Source organism: Macaca nemestrina, chromosome 20, assembly GCF_043159975.1.
Source record: "Macaca nemestrina isolate mMacNem1 chromosome 20, mMacNem.hap1, whole genome shotgun sequence".
Lineage (NCBI taxonomy): Eukaryota > Metazoa > Chordata > Mammalia > Primates > Cercopithecidae > Macaca > Macaca nemestrina.
This window is the reverse complement of record NC_092144.1, coordinates 42135115-42156725: the sequence shown is the minus strand read 5'-3', so window position 1 is coordinate 42156725 and position 21611 is coordinate 42135115. Positions and strand designations below refer to the sequence as shown.

Here is a 21611-nt window from a genome sequence, read left to right as displayed (position 1 = left end):
TCCTCCTCTACCCAGACAACGGCACAGCACAGGAGAGGGGCCAGGACCCAACGAGGTACCAGGCAGCACCCCAGGCATTTCCCACCCACCAACCCTCTCACTGAAACCAGGTATCTGACTGCCAGGGGTCACGACAGATCCCACAAAATACACTGTTTATAGTCACTGATATAAAATAAAAAGAACAGCTGAAGACATTTTATTCATCTTAAATTAGCAGTAATGAATATTACACAATAAATATCCATTTACTATCTCTTGCTCACTAAAAATGCTAGATTTTTCATCAATTACTGGTCCAATAAAATCCATATGAATTTATTTTGCAGCGCTGCAACTTTTATGCAAACAAAGAGGCAAGCCTTATTACTGTGTAAGGGTTCCCTTGTACAAACAGCCCCCTGCTGATCTTAGCTGTCAATTACTGACATCCACAGCCACTAGGGGTGCAGAGTTACTGTGGCACTTGAGCTGGAAGAAGCCCCAGGTAGCTTAGGGAACTCCTCTGAGGAGGGCTGTTTGGCCAACAGGGGCATCTCCAACCCCCTCCAGCAGCAGAACCTGGGCCTCTGTGGGTGTCACTTCCAGGCAGGCTGCAGTGATCAGGCACTGGCTTACCTTTGAGAAGGTTCTGAAAGTACTGAATAGCTGCACTGTCCCACTTCTTGGCAGGTCTGGAACAGCGAACAGATGCAACTTCATTACATAAAAATCTGAGGCTAGCACACCAACAGCATTTTGTAAACCATACACTGGACGTTTCTCACACTACATATGGAACATGTGATGCAGATGATGGGGCGCCTGGCGCTGGCCCTGCTCTGGGGGTGAGGATCCCACTGTATCCTGCAACACGCTCTTCTCAACACTGTCAGCTGCACTGGTGCAGACTCAAAGCACAGAGGTGCCACTGAGAATGACCTGTGCTCACCACCGCACTGTCTGTCACGACACCACCATCCCTAGACAAATCAGTCTCCCCAGCCAGAACACAAGCTCCTGGGACAGGGATCCTAAGTGTGCAGCGTCTAGCACAGTCTGGCACAGAGAGGGCACAACACATGCTGGTACACCAACACCCTCACAGGCAGTCGTGGGACAGCCAGATACTATCTTTGTTTCATTTTCATTTTTTTGAGACAGGGTCTCTCTCTGTTACCCAGGTTGGAGTGCAGTGGCATGAACACAGCTCACTGCAGCCTTGAACTCCTGGGTTCAAGGGATCCTCTCATCTCAGCCTCCCGAGTAGCGAGGACTACAGGTGTGCCACACCACACCCAGCGATTAAAAAAAAAAAATTTATAGAGAGAGGGTCTAGCTATGTTGCCCAGGCTGGTCTCAAACTCCTGGGCTCAAGCGATCCTCCTGCCTTGGCCTCCCAAAGTGCTGGGATTACAGGCATAAGCTAATGCAGTGGGTCTCAGCTACTATAAAACTACTGTTCCTCACTCTGCTGACCCTAGCGCCCTCTCACTGGCTCCCATCTTACCCTATCATCTTGTCCTTTCTACATCTTTCTTAGGCTTTGCAAAGAAAATTGTAGGAAAAGCTGTAGAAAGTGGGGAAAGAGGAGAAACTTGGAAGCAAGGAAAAAAATAAAATGTAAAGTCAGAATGACGTTTTATGTTTCTTCTGATTTTATGTACCAGAGATGCCACCACCATCCTCCAAGAACTGTTTTAAAGATCAAATGAGATAATGTACATAGAACACTTAGCCCAGTGCCTGGATATAATCATTACTCAAAAATGTTGGTTATTTTTATTCTTATAAGAAAGATATTAAGCAATTCAAGGAATTACAAAGGATTTATAAAAGGCAGTAAAGGCAGTGGTTCTAAAACCTTGTTACACACAAAGAATTACCTAATAATTAGCTTTTTTAAAAAAGCAAAATGTAGTAGATTAGTAATAATGACAAGGCAAACAACCCAAGAGAAAACCCAATCTAACACAGGAACAGGCAAATCAGCCAGTCTCTCCCTCTCACACACACACAGAATAACATCAGCCAGTCTCTCTCCCTCTCACACACACACACACACAGAATAACCCCATCAGCCAGTCTCTCTCCCTCTCACACACACACACACACACACAGAATAACCCCATCAGCCAGTCTCTCTCCCTCTCACACACACACACACACAGAATAACCACATCAGCCAGTCTCTCTCCCTCTCACACACACACACACACAGAATAACCACATCAGCCAGTCTCTCCCTCTCACACGCACACAGAATAACATCAGCCAGTCTCTCCCTCTCACACACACACAGAATAACATCAGCCAGTCTCTCCCCCTCTCACACACACACACACACACACACAGAATAACCCCATCAGCCAGTCTCTCCCCCCTCACACACACACACACACACACACACAGAATAACCACATCAGCCAGTCTCTCCCTCTCTCACACACACACAGAATAACCCCATCAGCCAGTCTCTCCCCCCTCACACACACACACACACACACACACAGAATAACCACATCAGCCAGTCTCTCCCTCTCTCACACACACACAGAATAACCCCATCAGCCAGTCTCTCCCTCTCTCTCTCACACACACACACACACACAGACACACACAGAATAACCCCATCAGCCAGTCTCTCCCTCTCTCACACACACACACACACAAATAATCACATCAGCCAGTCTCTCTCCCTCTCTCTCTCTCTCTCACACACACACACACACACACACACACAAATAACCCCATCAGCCAGTCTCTCTCCCTCTCACACACACACACAGAATAACCCCATCAGCCAGTCTCTCTCCCTCCCTCTCTCTCTCTCACACACACACACACACAGAATAACCCCATCAGCCAGTCTCCCTCCCTCTCACACACACACAGACACACACAGAATAACCCCATCAGCCAGTCTCTCCCTCTCTCTCACACACACACACACAAATAACCACATCAGCCAGTCTCTCTCCCTCTCTCTCTCTCTCTCACACACACACACACAGAATAACCCCATCAGCCAGTCTCTCTCCCTCCCTCTCTCTCTCTCACACACACACACACAGAATAACCACATCAGCCAGTCTCCCTCCCTCTCACACACAAACACACACACACACACAGAATAACCCCATCAGCCAGTCTCTCTCTCTCTCTCACACACACACACACACACACAGAATAACCACATCAGCCAGTCTCTCTCCCTCACACACACACACACACACACACACACACACACACACACACACACACACAGAATAACCCCATCAGCCAGTCTCTCCCTCTCTCTCTCTCACACACACACACAGAATAACCCCATCAGCCAGTCTCTCTCCCTCTCTCTCACACACACAGAATAACCCCATCAGCCAGTCTCTCCCTCTCTCACACACACACAATAATCACATGAAGACATAACCAGCTTTGCAAGTCAGAAAAATACAAATTAAATCAAAATACCATTTTCACTGAGCAAACAAGCAGAAATTAGAAAGCCTAATGATATTCAATATTGTGTGGGAGTAACAGTGCTTTCCGTACCCCAATGATGACAGTATAAATTGCTAGTCTTTTTGAAGGGGAATTTGACAAAATCTGTAAAACTGCAATACACATGTTAAAAGGGTGTTCTGGATAAAGCACAAACACAAAGGTATCAGATGTCAAAGAAGGTCACCAAACCCAGTAGGCCCTTCCCTGAGGGCATCCTAGGGTGGGTGGGGAAGGGCCCAGAAGCCCACATTTGTTCCCAGAAGGGCCCATGCAGAGCGGCAAGAAAGAGAGGACCGACTGCCTCTGAGGGGAGCTGGGCTGCACACACAGGGGCCCAATCATGCCTGGAGGGTGGGCAGTGGGCCGCTCTGAAAGACAGCAGTACAGGGGGCAGGGGCTGCTGAGTGCAGGAAATCCCACTCCCAGAGCCTTTTGTGAGCAGTGGGGTGGACTGGCTGGAGGGCGGCGTGGTAGGGCGCACTGGCCTCAGCAGGGACTTATCCTCACATCAGTGTAGACGCCACACCAGCCACAAGAGTGATGCACTCACCACCACCAGGAAACTGTGGGTGCTGGGGGCTGGGGTGAGTGGAGAATGGGAAGGTCACCAAACAGCCCATGAAGGCAGTTTCTGAGTTCAGAGTACACAGTGCAACGTGGCATGCCAGTGGAGTCGGAACTGGGCTGTTCCCTGTGGCTTTTCCTGTCATAATGCCGTCGTCCCGGAAGCGGAGGAGAAGAGGAGCACCGGGTGGAAGGATGGGGCTGACGTCTCTACAGACCACAGGAGGCAGAAGTCAGGCTACTCGGCAGTGCTCATTCAAGACAGCAGACATGGTGCCTGCACCTGAGAGGGAAGTGCCCAGGGCAGGGATCTGTCCTGTACAAACACTAGCAATGCAGTCAAACTCTAGAAAAAGGGAGCAAAGATGGGGTGCGAGGCACACGTATATATACGTCTCTCGGTCTGTGTATTTTATACGGATTTATCTGTATTCTTTTTTCTTTGAGACCGAGTCTCACTCTGTCACCCAGGCTGGAGTACAGTGGTGCGATCTTGAATCACTGCAACCTCTGCCTCCTGGGTTCAAGCGATTCTCCTGCCTCGGTCTCCCGAGCAGCTGGGATTACAGGCGCGCACCACTGCGCCTGGCTAATTTTTGTATTTTTAGTAGAGATGGGTTTCACCATGTTGGCCAGGCTGGTCTCGAACTCCTGACCTCAAGTGATCCGCCCGCCTCAGCCTCCCCAAAGTGCTGGGATTACAGGCATGAGCCACCAGTCCCGGCCAGATTCATCCATATTCTTATGGGACTGTACTGTGCAAATGGTTTGGAAACAACCTAGTGGCTATCCAGATGGGAATCATTAAATACAGAAAGTATGTCAACCACATCCACCCAGGAAAAAGACTAAAAGTAGAAAGAAGAGATATGTGTGTTGATAAAGAGTTTCAACATACTTTTTTTTTTTGAGATGGAGTTTCACTCCTGTTGCCTAGGCTGGAGTGCAGTGGTGTGATTTTGGCTCACTGCAACCTTCACCTCCTGGGTTCAAGCAATTCTCCTGCCTCAGCCTCCTGAGAAGCTGGGATTACAGATGCCCACCACCACGCCAGGCTAATTTTGTATTTTTAGTAGAGACGGGGTTTTGCCATGTTGGTCAGGCTGGTCTTGAACTCCTGACCTCAGGTGATTCCCATGCCTTGGCCTCCCAAAGTGCTGGAATTACAGGTGTAAGCCACCGCAACTGGCCTCAACATACATTCTTAATTCTGCAAATAAGACAGTATGTTCTAATTTTTGTTAAAAGCTCCACACAGGGTAAGTGTGTGTAAAAGCACTGACAAAGGCCCACAAGTTCAGAGCTGGAAAAGATCACAGAGGCCTCCCAGGAGGAAGGATGTGGGCCTGGAGAAAACTGCAATGGACCCTTTTATAACGCTCCATGGGCCCAGCACAGTGGTTCGTGCCTGGAATCCCAGCACTTTGGGAGGCCAAGGTGGGAGGATCACTTAAGCCCAGAAGTTTGAAACCAGCCTGGGCAAGATAGTGAGACCCTATCTCAAAAAAAGAAAGCAAGAAGGGAGGGAGGTAGAAGCGGGGAGGGGAGGGGGAAAGAGGAGAGGGGAGTTAGCTGGGTATGGTGGTGTGTGCCTGTAGTCCCAGCTATTTGGGAGGCTGAGGTGGGAGGATTGCTGGAACCCAGGAGGGTGAAGCTGCAATGAGCCATGATCATGCAACTGCACTACAGCCCAGGCAACAGGTTGAGACCCTGTCTCAAAAAGTGTGTGTATGTGTATGTGTGTGTGTGTGTGTGTATATGTGTGTGTATACACATATGTATAATGCTCCATGATCCTATGTTTTATGAATATTTTTCTTGACAGTTAATTTATTACTTTTTATAAGTTTGAAACAAAGGCAAGAAGCACAGAGCTCAGGCCCTGCTCCAAACCCTCTCAACCACAGCCAGGTCAGACAAACACTGACTCAGAAGCCCCTCCTAAAGAACAGAGACCTCCTGCTCAGCACTTCTACAGAGGAACTGGCTTCATAGAAACATCGTGCACTTGATAGAAGGCTTTTACTAATGATTCGAAGGACTTAAGAAGCTGTACTTACACAATGTCAGTACTGTCTCGGCAGAGGTCAATGTGTAATGTGACAGGCTTTGTGCAGTACAGGCTGAATTTTTTTGCTCTATAGGGAAGCTGCATAAACGATTCTACTACAACTCGGATGCTAAAAAGTGAAACAGAAACAGCTCCATTACATAGAAAATTACATACAACATATTCCATTACAGTGCACCTATTTTATTAATATACTTAATGTAAAACAAAACACATAAACAACAATTCTTTCTGTTTCTAATATAGCCACCAACAGTACTTGGAGACATTTGGTCGAGAGGGAAAAACTGTTTCTTGGGAGATTGAAAAAAAATCATACTCTTTTGATACATAAAGCATGGATATGGTACATAGATAATGTATCAGTGAAACTGACATTTCATGATCTAGGAGTAAGAGTTTAGGAAAAAAATGTCTTAAGAAAGCTCCTGGCCAGGCACGGTGGCTCATACCTGTAATCCCAGCCCTTTGGCAGGCTGAGTTGGGCAGATCACCTAAGGTCAGGAGTTCAAGATCAGCCTGGCCAACATGGTGAAATCCCGTCTCTACTAAAACTACAAAAAATTAGGCGGGCATGGTGGTGTGCTCCTATAATCCCAGCTACTCAAGAGGCTGGGGCAGGAGAACCACTTGAACCTGGGAGGCAGAGTTTGCAGTGAGCTGAGATCGTGCCATTGCACTCCAGCTTGGGCAACAAAAGTGAAACTCTGTCTCAAACAAACAAGGTCTAATAAGGCTCCTTAGGTGGACAAATACTGGATACTAATGAACATACCTGTAAAGCAAATTCTATTCAAGATTTTCTAAATATCAATCTCAATATATGACCAAAATTACCTTAAAAGTTTCTGTAAATGAACAGACGTTTTAATAATTAGTATTTGCCAACTTTGCACTAAAGAGCTGCAGGACTGAGATTTTTAAATAGTAAGTTCGGCAATTTAATTTCCATTTTTCTTCAGCAAACGACAGAGCATTTTATTTTTACATTTTTTTTCTTTGTAGAGTCCAGGTCTCACTATGCTGCCGAGGCTGGTCTTGAACTCTTGGCCTCAAGTGATCCTCCTGCCTTGGCCTTCCAAAGTGCTGGGATTACAGGTATGAGCCACCACTCCTGGCCAAAAAACCACTTCAACATACTATTTCCACATGAACTGGCCTTCTTTCCAGGGTTCCTATTATGTCCTGTCTGGGCAGCCTGGCTATCTTGTGTCTCAGACAGGTTAGGGAAAGGTAGCTGCATCCATGGCCCCCTGTAGTCTCCTGAAGCTCTATTCAACCATACGATTTTCTCACCCAGAACAAACTAAATGTAAAACACCAAATGCAAAAAGAAAAGCTCCCCAAACAGTTAAACACAATAATTGTTTTTGCAGTGATTATGGTCGTATGAGATGCAGGATCATAAGCTCGAATGGTACCTACTCTTACATTAAGTACTGTAAATTCCCAATGTCTGACAAGCATGTCTGCCATGAAATTCTTCTATTCAATAGACACCTCCTGGCTGGGCGCAGTGGCTTACGCCTGTAATCCCAGCATTTTGGGAGGATGAGGCAGGTGGATAACCTGAGGTTAGGAGTTCAAGACCAGCCTGGCCAACATGGCAAAACCCCGTCTCTACTAAAAATACAAAAATTAGCTGGACGTGGTGGCACGCGTCTGTAGTCCCAGCTACTTGGGAGACTGAGGCAGGAGAATCACTTGAACTGGGAGGCAGATTGCAGTGAGCCGAGATCACACCAGTGCACTCCAGCCTGGGGGACAGAGTGAAACTCTGTCTCAAAAAAACAAAACAAAAAAAACAGACACCTCTTATCGCAATCAAGTCTATCTGGTATTGCTCTTTCTCAGTGAAATCAGAATTCTCATATTTATTAAACTGACATCCTCTTACTCTGGGATGGGAAACTATGGAAAAATCATCAGAAAACACCAAGACTGACTTGTTGCTGGTGTTTTCTAATGAACTATGAAGTGTGGTCCCAGAAGCAGTGAAGGCTGCACAGCGCCATCTAGGCACCAGCTCATTCTGAGCCATTTCCCAACCTCACTGATGGTCACACCCTCCCTCTCTTAAGCAGGACAACCAGGAACACCTACGTGAGTACAAGCTCTGCTCTCTGCAACCCTGAGACTATGCCAGAAACACCTCTTCTGTGGAGAGAGGCATTTCTCTCTACCTCCTGGAAATGTCTTTCTTGCAGCCAAGCCTCCCTAAAGGGCATAAGGAAACTGAATACAGGCAGGAAAGCAGCCAGCAAGCAGCACCCAGGAAAAGCAGAGAGCAGCCAAGAGATGCAGAGAGCACCCAGGAGATGCAGACAGTATCCCAGGGGGTGCAGAGAGTACCCAAGAGGTGCAGAGAGAACCCAGGAGGTGCAGAGAGAACCCCAGGAGGTGCAGAGAGCACCCAGGAGACGCAGAGAGCACCCAGGAGACGCAGAGAGCACCCAGGAGATGCAGAGAGCACCCAGGAGATGCAGAGAGCACCCAGGAGACGCAGAGAGCAGCCAGGAGATGCAGAGAGCAGCCAGGAGATGCAGAGAGCAGCCAGGAGATGCAGAGGGTACCCAGGAGATGCAGAGAGAACCCCAGGAAATGCAGAGAGCAGCCAGGAGATGCAGAAAGAACCCCCAGGAGATGCAGGGAGAACCCCAGGAAATGCAGAGAACACCCAGGAGATGCAGAGAGCAGCCAGGAGATGCAGAGAGCAGCCAGGAGATGCAGAGAGCAGCAAGGAGATGCAGAGAGCAGCCAGGAGATGCAGAGAACATCACCTGAACCTGCCTGCCCTGCCAGGACAGACAGTGGCAGAGGGCCAGAGCCACCTGAGCCTTCATCCTGCCCACCTGCTTTGCCAGTCAGTGGGTGCAGACCTGAAACCCACAAAGCTCCCCTTCTTGAAGTTAAAGAACTCCAGTTTTGTCTTTTCTCAATGGTAGTGACCTCTAGCCCCATACTTTAAAATGGACATTCTCCTTTGAAACTGATATTTGTCTCTGAAAAGAGTGTAAGGTATACATACTTTTTGGATTTCACTGGAATGTTCTTGGCAAAGTCCACAAGGAAACATTCTGCCAGGTACTGGTCTGCAGAAGACATAATTGATTTGACAATGGCCCTGCACCAGCACTTTAGTTCCTCACAATAGACCACACACACCTGCAAAATAAACAGTTATTTTTATTTATTTATTTTTTTGAGACAGAGTATCACTCTGTCACCCAGGCTGGAGTGCAGTGGCACAATCTCAGCTCACTGCAACCTCCACCTCCCAGGTTCAAGCAATTCTCTTGCCTCAGCCTCCCAAGTAGCTGGGATTACAGGCGCCCACCACCATGCCTGGCTAATTTTTGTATTTTAGTAGAGACAGGGTTTCACCATGTTGGATAGGCTGGTCTCAAACTCCTGACCTCGTGATCCGCCCGCCTCAGCCTCCCAAAGTGCTGGGATTACAGGCGTGAGCCACGGCGCCCAGCCAACAGAAAGGTTTTTTCAGATCAGTGTTAACATCTCGTCAAAGAACAAGAGCGCTAAAAGGTACTCTTAAAACCATCCCAGTCAACATTCTCCCTTACAGCAGAGGAAAGAGATGCCAGGAGGCCAGGCCTATCCAAGCTGAGTTCCTCTGCCCATAAGAAAACCTCAGGAACACAGGCCGCCTGGGTACTAGGTCACTGTTTTTCTTACTACAATCGTTTTCACTCCTTAACTGAGGACAATTTTTAGAAAGTAAAATAAGAAAAATGCATTCCTTTACCTTCTTAAATCAGGAAATAATGCTTAGGAATGATTGTCAATAATGTGTCTGCCCAACAGGAAGCTGCCACCAGACTCATCCTTCCACTCCCTTACCCATGACTCTTTTTTTTTTTTTTTGAGATGTTGTTTTGCTCTTGTTGCCCAGGCTGGAGTGCAATGGTGCAATCTTGGCTCACTGCAACCTCCGCCTCCCAGGTTCAAGCGATTCTCCTGTCTCAGCCTCCCAAGTAGCTGGCATTACAGGTGCGTGTCACCAGGCCCAGAAAATTTTTGTATTTTTTTTTTTTAGTAGAGATGGGGTTTCATCATATTGGTCAGGATGATCTCGAACTTCTGACCTCAGGTGATCCACCCGCCTCGGCCTCCCAAACTGCTGGGATTACAGGCGTGAGCCACCACGCCCAGCCTCCCCATGACTCTTATTGGCCTCTGACATTTGTTTACTATCTGTCATAACTGGACGCTGGCTCCTTGATGACATGGATTTTTGCCTGTTTTGTTTACCGCCAAATGCCCAGCACCTAGCACAGTGCCTGGCATATACTAAGTCTTCAAATATTACTTGAACCAGGCATGGTGGTACGTGCCTGTAGTCTCAGCTACTTGGGAGGCTGAGGCAGGAGGATCACTTGAACCCAGGAGCTGGAGGCTGCAGTGGGCTATGATCGCACCACTGCACTCCAGCCTGGGTGGCACAGTGAGACCCCGTCTCAAAAAATAACAGTAATAAAATGTTTTAAAAATAAACTAACTGGGCCAGGCGTGGTGGCTCACGCCTGTGGTCCCAGCACTTTGGGAGGCCAAGGTGAGTGGATCACCTGAGCTCAGGAGTTTGAGACCAGCCTGACCAACACGGAAAAACCCCGTCTCTACTAAAAATACAAAAATCAGCCAGGGATGGTGGCATGTGCCTGTAGTCTCAGCTACTCAGGAGGCTGAGGCAGGAGGATCACTTGAGCCAGGGAGGCAGAGGTTGCAGTGAGCCAAGGATCGCGCCACTGCAGTCCAGCCTGGGCGACAGAATGAGAGTCAGTCTCAATCAATCAATCAATCAATCAATCAACTACCTGTCTGATGGCTAAATAAGTACAGAGTCCCTGACTTATGATGGTTTAACTTACAATTTTCAACATTATGATGGTGTGAAACTATTGCAATTTTTACATAGTGTGCAGTATTCAATAAAATACACAGATATTTAAACTTTACTATGAAATAGGCTTTGTATTAAGTGATCTTGCCCAACTGTAAGCTAATGTAAGTGTTCTGAGCACATTTAAGTAGGCTAGGGTAAGCTAGGCTGGTCAGCAGGTTAGGTGTATTAAGTGCATTTTTTACTTACAATATCAGGACATAACCTCATCGTAAGTTAAGAAGCATCTGTAAATGCCTGTAGCCCCTTTTAAGGAGAACCATCCTGCAGAGGTGACAACCCTTCGCATCCTGACTGTACCGCAGGACTGCCAGGCCACAGCCAACTCAACTAACAAACCGTATGCTAGCCACAGGTTTATAAAGCAGTCCAGCAGGGAGAGCTGTGCTCAAACAGAAAAGAAGGGGACTGACAGAGATTGCTGTCCTCGGGAATGTAAGTTGGAAAACACAGTACAGCCATACTGAAAAGGATAGGTTCTAGAGAACCTCACATAACTCAAAACTTGAATAATTCAACAGAAATCCTGACAAAGGATGAAGGGTATTTCTATTTAATGCTGAAATCAAAGCATCCTGTAGAAACACCATGAATAGTTAATAATTCACACAGCCAGTCAACCTTGAAAATGAGGCATGAAAGCCACATTCATCTCCATGAGAGCTCTTCAGTGACCAGGTGCACTGTCAATGGCATCGTTTGTTGTTTTTGTTTTAGAGACAAGGTCTCATCACTACATTGCCTAGGCTGGACTCGAACTCCTGGGCCCAAGTGGTCTTCCCGCCTCAGGCTCCCAAGTAGCTGGGACTGTGGACATATGCCACCGCACCCAGCTCAGCAGTAATATTTTGAAAGGAATCTTTCTTTCTGAGCATAGACCTCGACAGTAAGCTTAACATATTCAGTAAGCCATGCGTGAACAGATATGCTGTCATTCAGGCTTTCTTGTTCCATTTGTAGAGCAGATAGAGCAGAGCCAGCATAATCTTTAAGGGTCACAGGACTTTCGGAATGGTAAATGAGCACTGGCTTCAACTTAAAAGTCGCCAGCTGCATTAGCCCTTAATAAGAAAGCCACTCTGACCTTTAAAGTTTTAGTCCTTTAAAGACACCGACTTCCCCTATTTATTTTTTAAGATGGAGTCTCTCTCTGTCACCCAGGCTAGTGTGCAGTGGCACCATCTCAGCTCACTGCAACCTCCACTCCCGGGTTCAAGCAATTCTCCTGCCTCAGCCTCCCCAGTAGGTAGGATTACAGGCACCCGCCACCACACCTGGTTAATTTTTGCATTTTTAGTAGAGACAGGGTTTCACCATGTTGACCAGGCTGGTCTCAAACTCCTGACCTTAGGTGATCCACCCACCTCGGCCTCCCAGAGTGCTGGGATGACAGGTGTGAGCCACCGCACCTGGCTTACTTCTCCTATTCAGCTCTGGAAGTCTGAGAAGACATCTTCTCCAATAGAAGGCTGTCTTGTATACATTGAAAACCTGTTATTTAGTGTGTCCACTTTCATCAATGATCTTAGCTACATCTGGAGAAACTGCTGCAGCCTCTCCATCAGCCCTTGCGCTTCACCTTGCACTTTAGGTTGTGGAGATGGCCTCTTTCCTTAAACTTCACGAACCAACCTCTGCTAGCTTCATATTTTTTCCCTGCAGCTTCCTAACCTCACTCAGCCTTTACAAAATTGAAGAGAGTTAGGGCCTTGCTCTGGATCAGGCTTTGGCTGAAGGGAATGTAGTAACTGGTTTGAGCTTCTATCCTGACCAATAAAACATTCTCCATATTACCAATAAGGCTGTTTCTTTTTTTTTTTTTTTCATTTGTGTGTTCTCCAGAGTGGCACTTTTAATTTCCTTCAAGAACTTTTCCTTTGCATTCACAACTTTGCTAACTGTTTGGTGCAAGAGACCTAGCTTTCAGCCTATCTCAGCTTTCAAAATGTCTTCCTTTAAGTTCAATCATTTCTGGCTTTAAATTTAATGTAATTCATCCTTTCACCTGAACACTTAGGGGCCAGTGTAGGGTTATTAATTGGCCTAATTTCAATTGCGTGTCAGTGAACAGGAAGGCCTGGGCAGAGGGGGACAGATGGTGGAGCAGTCAGAACACACATTTATTGACAAAATTCACCATCTTACATGGATGCAATTGGTGGCACCCCAAACAATTAAAATACTAACCTCAAAGATCACTGGCCACAGATCACCATAACAGATAGAATAATGAAAAAGTTCGAAACGTTGGGAGAATTACCAAGATGTGACACAGAGACATGAAGCGAGGACCTGCTGTGGGAAAAATGGTGCCTATAGTCTTGCTCCATGAAGTGATCTTCTTGCCTTAGCCTCCAGAGTAGCTGGGGCCACAGGCGCGTGCCACCATGCCCGCTAATCTTTTTATGTTTTGTAGAGATAGGGTCTTACTATGTTGCCCAGGCTGTTCACAAAACTCCTAGGCTCAAGCAATCTTCTTGCCTTGGCCTCCCAAGGTGCTGGGACTGCAGGAGTGAGCCACCACGTCCAGCCCAAAATGTGGAATATTTTTAAAAACAATAGACCTAGTTTAACTTCTTCAATTAGTCAATGGCATGGAAACAAATAATTGTGTTATTACACTTGCTTCAGCAGCACATATACTAAAATAAATTATGTTATTAATGATGATTGGGGGAAGGGGATTCAAATTATTTCTGCTTTTTCTCACAAAGAGGTTATAAATCTTTTCCTATTATACCATTACAAAAAAATCACTCTCTTCTGAAAAGTAGCTGAGCTGCAGAGACCATGACAAGGGGCAGTGGGAGCTGAGGCTGCAAGAAGGCAAGGAGGGGCCACGGCGTGGAGTGAGGAAAATGAAGACATATGAGTTGGCCAAAGTCATGAGCAACCAAAAGGGAGGCGTTGGCCCTACACTGAAGACCCACTCCCTCTTTGCTGAGGTCCCTATACCTCTGTGGGATCTCAAATAATCCCCTGGTTCCCAGCCCCAGAGGGATGGCCCTCATGCCTGGGTGTAGATGACATTCTGTCTCCTCCTGCCCCACATGGACCTTATGTGGCGGCCACCCCCTTCCATGACTAGCCTGAATCTTGTGCAACCTAAAGAACCTTACACTGGCCGGGCGCAGTGGCTCACGCCTGTAATCCCAGCACTTCGGGAGGCCTGAGGTCAGGAGTTCCAGACCATCCTGGCCAACATGGTGAAACCCCGTCTCTACTAAAACTACCAGAATTAGCTGGGTGTGGTGGCCCATGCCTGTAATTCCAGCTACTCAGGAGGCTGAGGCAGGAGAACTGCTTGAATCCGAGACACGGAGGTTGCGGTGAGCCCAGATGGTGCCATTATACTTCAGCCTGCATGACAGAGCGAGACTCCATCTCAAAAATAACCTAACACAAGCCACTGAGTGTAAGAAATTAAAATACTCTAAAAGCTTGAATCATCGTCATTGCCAAAACAGTTTATATTGTGAGTGGTGTTTCAAGACACAGTGATTAAATAACATTTAGATACATACCTGTCCTTCTTCCAATGTTAATGGTTTTATTTTTATATCTTGACACATGCTGTTGTAGAAGTCATTCATGGCACTATTTAATTTTTGATAGTCGACATCATGATCTAAAAAGGGACTACACCCTTTTATAATAACCCAGAAGCAACCTGGATCTTCAATCTGTAAAATTTTTAAAGGACAAACAGAATGATATATAATTTAAAAGTAGTACCACAAAATAGTAAACTTTAGAGCCATGATTACTGTTTCTAATTTAAGTGACCTAACAAATTCTTGACAAATGCCTTTGCTTAAATGGTTAGACCAAAGATAAAATTCTAAAACACGTAACCAATAGGATGTAATTCTGAATTATGTGTTGTGACTCAAAAAACAAGCAGATGTCCTCAATCTCCTATATTCTGAAAAATCCATAATAATACACAAACACACGGTTCAGAGCAATGTTTCTAGTACTTTTGTTTGTTAAAAAAAAAAACCCAGAGATGGTGCCTCACTATTTTGCCCAGGCTAGTCTCAAACTCCAGGGCTCAAACAATTTTCCCACCTGGGCCTCCCTAAGTGCTGGGATTACAGGCAGGAGCAACTGTTCCTGATCTGTATTATTCTTTTGTAAGAAAGAGAAAGCACTGTGAATATAAGTACATTCTGCTCATAATAAAAAAAGAAATAATGCAGATAAACCGAAATAAATGCAAATCATTACCTAAGGGGAGGGGAGAAATGGAGAAGGGACACGGAAGGAAGTCAGACTTCCTGGAATGTATTTTGTTGTGTACTATTGTTATTAGAAGCCAAGATTTTCATTGTTAAAGACATAAATATAAAGTGAAAAGCTAAATTTGAATTGAAAATACCAAAAGGTTTTGCTGTGTCACCCAGGTTGGAGTGCAGTGGCGCAATCTCAGCTCACTGCAACCTCTATCTCCTGGGTTCAAGCAATTCTCCTGCCTAAGTCTCCTCAGTAGCTGGGATTAAAGGCATGCGCCACCATGCTCAGTTAATTTTGTATTTTTAGTAGAGACAGGATTTCATCATGTTGGCCAGGCTGATCTCGAACTCCTGACCTCAGGTGATTCACCCATCTCAGCCTCCCAAAGTGCTGGGATTACAGGCGTGAGCCACTGTGCCCAGCCAAGAACTCATGATTTTTCAGAAGTATTATCTAACTCTGCCTAGAAAAATGACATCTTGAGATTTGGGATCCTAAATCTAGGGTGGCAAGAATACAGGTATTCACATAGTATTATGTCTACTTTTCTGAAGGTTTGAACATTTTTATAACAAATAACCAGAAAAAAGAACAGCAGTTATTCTGGTTCCAGTAACAACAGAATAGTTTCTATATCACCTATGAGTAACAATAATAAATCCTGGAAAAAATACAAAATAATGATTTGAAGGCAGTGACAAGCTACCAAAAGCAAGCAGAACCTGGAGGAGAGTCAACCCTTGAAAGAAGGAAACTTCCCTGGGTGAGATCCACTTTTACATGGCTTTTCCCCTCAGCCCATTCCCCAGTCCACGTGGTGTTAAGCAGCTGCAATTCAAGGAGAAAGTCATAATGTTTGTGGCTTGAGGAAATCAGAGAACAGAGTTTGGGGCTGCCATAGCAGCTTGAGAATTAAAGGGTAAAATTCCTAAATGGAGAGGCAAAGAAGGGGAGCCCTAAAGTCTGCATAAGAACACCCGTCACATTCTTGGCAGAGATGAGACCCCAAGGAGTCCAGAGAAGACCAATGGTGAGAAGGCTGAAAGAAATAGTTTTAGCCAGGCGCTGTGGCTCACACCTGTAATCCCAGCACTTGCGGAGGCTGAGGTGGGTGGATCACAAGGTCAGGCAATCGAGACCATCGTGGCTAAAACGGTGAAACTCCGTCTCTACTAAAAATACAAAACATTAGCCGGGCGTGATGGCGGGCACCTGTAATCCCAGCTACTCAGGAGGCTGAGGCAGAAGAATGGTGTGAACCCGGGAGGCGGAGCTTGCAGTGAGCTGAGATTGTGCCACTGCACTCCAGGCTGGGCAACAGAGCAAGACTCTGTCTCAAAAAAAAAAAAAAAAAAATGGAAAAGAAAAATTTCACAAGCGGTATACTTGCTAACATTGTACTAAAGGTCCCAGTTAGTACAATAAGACAGGAAAAAGACTGTCAGGAAGATTAGAAAGGAATAAATAAAATCGTCTTTATTCGGCCGGGCGCAGTGGCTCAAGCCTATAATCCCAGCACTTTGGGAGGCCGAGATGGGCGGATCACAAGGTCAGGAGATCGAGACCATCCCGGCTAACACGGTGAAACCCCGTCTCTACTAAAAAATACAAAAAACTAGCCAGGCGAGGTGGCGGGCGCCTGTAGTCCCAGCTACTTGGGAGGCTGAGGCAGGAGAATGGCATAAACCCGGGAGGTGGAGCCTGCAGTGAGCTGAGATCCGGCCACTGCACTCCAGCCTGGGTGACAGAGTGAGACTCCGTCTCAAAAAAAAAAAAAAATTGTCTTTATTCATAAAGAACATGATTGTCTATACAGAGAACCTTAAGGAGTCTACTAAAAAATTATAACTACAATGAAAACTATAAAACACTGCTGAAAGAAATTAAAGAAGACATAAATAAATGGAAAGACATCCCACATTCATTGACTGGAAGACTTAATATCATTAAGATGTCAATCCTGCTCAAAGCAATCTACACATTCAATTCAATCCCTACCAAAATCCACAATGATATTTTTTTCAGAAATAGAAAAGCACATTCTAAAATTCATGTGAAATCCCAAGGGACCCCAAACAGCCAAAACAATATCAAAAAAGAACAAAACTAGAGGACTCACACTTGATCTCAAAACTTTACCAAAACTTCACTACAAAGCTACAGTAATCAAAACAGTGTGGTACTGAACTAAAGACATATAGACCAACAGAGTAGAATAGAGAGTCCAGAATAAACCCTTGTGTATCTATTCAAATGATTTTTGACAAGGGTACCAAAACCATTCAGGCAAAGGTTTTGTAATAAGTGAGTGTTGGGAAAGCTGGATATTCACATGCAAAAGAATGAACTTAAGAGGCCAGGCAAAGTGGCTCACACCTGTAATCCCGGTACTTTGAAAGGCCAAGGCAGGCAGATCACCAAAGGTCATGAGTTCCAGACAAGCCTGGCCAACATGGTGAAACCCCATCTCTACTAAAAATACAAAATTAGCTGGGTGTGATGGTACATGCCTGTAATCCCAGCTACTCAGGAGGCTACACGAAGAGAATCACTTGAACCTGAGAGGTGGAGGTTGCAGTGAGCTGAAATTGCACCACTGCACTCCGGCCTGGGTAACACAGTGAGACTCTGTCTCAAAAAGAAAAAAAAATAACAATGAATTTGGACCTTTATGTGACACTATACTCAAAATGGATCCAAAACCTAAATGGAAGGCCTAAAACTACAAAAGAAAACACAGAACAAATGCTTTATGACGTTGGATTTGACAATTTCTTGGATATGACACCAAAGGCATAGGCAACAAAAGAAAAAATAGACAAACTGGGCTTCATTGAAATTTAAAAATTGTGTGCATCAAAAGTCACTATCACCACAGTAGAAAGCCAACTTATGGAATGGGGGAAAATATTTGCAAGGCTTATATCTCATGAGGGATTAATATCCAGAATAAACAGAGAACTCCTAAAACAATACAAAAACCCAAACAACCAATTAAAAAATGGGCAAAGGATTTGAATAGACATTTCTCCAAAGAAGATATACAAATGGCCAATAAGTACATGAAAAGGCACTCAACATCACTAATCATTAGAGAAACATAAATCATAACCATAGTGAGATACTACCTGACACTCATGAGGATAACTACCGTCAAAAAAACCCTGAAAATTCAGTGTGCAGCAAGGTGTGTTAAAACAGAAAATAATGTATTGGCAAGGCTGTGGAGACACTGCAATCATTGTGCACTGTTGGTAGGAATGTAAAATGACATAGCTGCTGTGGAAAATGGTAGCGTGGCTCCTCAAAAAATTAAAACTATAATTACCATACAATGCAGCAATTCCACTATTGGGTGTAGATCCACGAGAATTGAAAGATCTTGAAGAGATACTTACACACCTGTGTTCATAGCAGCACCCTGTTCACAATAGCTAAAATGTAGAAGCAACCCAATGTCCCTCAACAGATAAATGGATAAGCAAAATGTGGTGTAGAATGGACTATTATTCAGTCTGAAAAAGGAAGGAAATTCTTTTTTTAAAAAAGACATTTAATTATTTATTTATTTTTAAGAGACAGGGTCTTGCTATATTGCCCACCTCACCTCAAGCAATCCTCACCTCAAGGAATCCTCCCGCCTCAGCCTCCCAAGTAGTTGGGTCCTCACATTCACATCACTGCATTGGGCTTCAAAAGAAAGGAAATTCTGACACATGGTACAACATAATGAACCCTGAGGACATTATGCTGAGTGAAATAAGCCAGTCACAAAAGGATAAACTATATGATTTCACTTATATGAGGCACTCAGAGTAGTCAAATTCACAGAGAAAGCAGAGTTTCAGTTTTACAAGACGAAAAAGACTTCTGGAGATGGACACTGGTGATGGTTGTACAACTTTAGGTATGTATTTAATACCATGAACTGTACACTTAAAAATGATTAAGATGGCAAATTTTATGTTACATGTATTTTACAATAAAAAATATATATGCCAGAACTAATAATTGACTTTACAAGGCTATAAGGCACAAGATTATTAAAATAATTCAATTGTCGCTACAAAGAGAATACCTAAGAATACAACTAACAAAGGAAATAAAAGAGGACACAAACAAATGGAAAAACATTCCATGCTCATGGATAGGAAGAATATCGTGAAAATGGCCACACTGTCCAAAGTAATTTATAGATTCAATGCTATTCCCATTAAACTACCATTGACATTCTTCACAGAAACAGAAAAAACTACTTTAAAATTGATAGGGAACCAAAAAAGAGCCCCTATAGCCAAAACAATCCTAAGCAAAAATAATAAAGTTGGAGGCATCATGCTACCCAACTTCCAACTATACTACAAGGCTACAGTAACCAAAACAGCATGGTACTGGTACAAAAACAGACACACAGACCAATGGAACGGAATAGAGATCTCAGAAATAAGACCACACATCTACAACCATCTGATTTTTGACAAACCTGACAAAAACAGGCAATGGAGAAAGGATGCCCTATTTAATAAATGGTGCTGGGAAAACTGGCTAGCCATATGCAGAAAATTGAAACTGGACCCCTTCCTTATACCTTATAAAAAAATTAACTTAATTTTTGTAAGACAGAGTAAAGAATTGAATGTAAAACCTAAAACTATAAAAAACCCTAGAAGAAAATCTAGGCAATACCAGCCGGGCGCGGTGGCTTACACCTGTAATCCCAGCACTTTGGGAGGCCGAGGCAGGCAGATCACAAGGTCAGGAGATAGAGACCATACTGGCTAACACAGTGAAACCCTGTTTCTGCTAAAAATACAAAAAAATTAGCCGGGCGTGGTGGTGAGTGCCTGCAGTCCCAGCTACTTGGGAGGCTGGGGCAGGAGAATGGTGTGAATCCAGGAGGCGGAACTTGCAGTGAGCCGAGATTGTGCCACTGCACTCCAGCCTGGGCAACAGAGCGAGACTTCATCAGAAAAAAAAAAAAAAAAGAAAAAGAAAATCTAGGCAATATCATTCAATACATAGTCAGTGGCAAAGATTTCATGACAAAAACATCAAAAGCAATTGCAACAAAAGCAAAAATTGACAAATGGGATTGAATTAAACTAAAGAGCTTCTGCACAGCAAAAGAAACTATCATCAGAGTTAACAGAAAACCTACAGAATGGGAGAAAATGTTTGCAGTCTTTCCATCTGACAAAGGTCTAATATCCAGAATCTATAAAGAACTGAAACAAATTTACAAGAAAAAAACAACCCCATGAAAAAGTGGGCAAAGCATGTGAACAGACACTTCTCAAAAGAAGATATTTATGCGGCCAACAAACATATTTTAAAAAGCTCAACATCACTGATCATTAGAGAAATGCAAATCAAAACCACAATGAGATACCATCTCACGCCAGTCAGAATGGCATATTATTAAAAAGTTAAGAAACAACAGATGGCTGGCGAGGCTGTGGAGAAATGGGAATGCTTTTACACTGTTGGTGAGAGTGTAAATTAATTCAACCATTGTGGAAGGCAGTGTGGCGATTCCTCAAAGATCTAGAACTAGAGAAACCATTTGACCCAGCAATTCCATTACTGGGTATATACCCAAAGGAATATCAATCATTCTGTTATAAAGACATGCATGTGTGTGTTCATTGTAGCACTAGTCACAATAGCAAAGACTTGGAATCAACCCGAATGCCCATCAGTGATAGACTGGATAAAGAAAATGGGGTACAAATACATCATGGAATACTATGTAACCATTAAAAGGAACAAGATAATGTCCTTTGCAGGGACATGGATGAAGCTGGAAGGCATTATCCTCAGCAAACTAACACTGGAACAGAAAACCAAACACCATATGTTCTCACTTATAAACAGGAGCTGAACAATGAGAACACACAGACACATGGAGGGTAATCACACACTGGGGCCTGTAGGGCAGAGGGGAGGGAGAGTATCAGGATAAATAACTAATACACATGGGGCTTAATAACTAGATGATGGGTTGATAGTTGCAGCAAACCACCATGGCACACGTCTATCTATGTAACAAACCTGGACGTCCTGCACTTGTATCCTGGAACTTAAAATTAAATTAAAAAACAATTAATTTAATCGTATTCCAGAAATGGAAATTGGAAATTGAAAATTACAAAAAGGCTGGGAGTGGTGACTCACTCCTGTAATCCCAGTACTTTGGGAGGCTGAGGTGGGAGGATTGTTTGAGCCCAGGAGTTTGAGAGACCAGCCTGGGCAACACAGTGAGACCCTGTCTCTAAAAGAAAAATTTTTTTAATTAGCTAGGAGTGGGGGCAAATGTTTTTAGTCCCAGCTACTCAGGAG

General features: G+C 44.6%; 1 protein-coding gene across 7 annotated transcripts in view; it reads right to left on the bottom strand.

The window, feature by feature from the left end:
- Window positions 1-21611, bottom strand: part of LOC105495592 (tudor domain containing 12) — a 107967-nt gene that overhangs the window by 79152 nt on the left and 7204 nt on the right. For all 7 annotated transcript variants that reach the window (XM_071085971.1, XM_071085970.1, XM_071085974.1 and 4 more), the window contains 4 exons: window positions 14561-14719; window positions 9147-9283; window positions 6108-6227; window positions 619-674 (listed from right to left, as the gene is read on the bottom strand). In XM_071085971.1, coding sequence (XP_070942072.1) covers window positions 619-674; window positions 6108-6227; window positions 9147-9283; window positions 14561-14719 — 472 coding nt within the window. The remainder of the gene's footprint in view (window positions 1-618; window positions 675-6107; window positions 6228-9146; window positions 9284-14560; window positions 14720-21611) is intronic.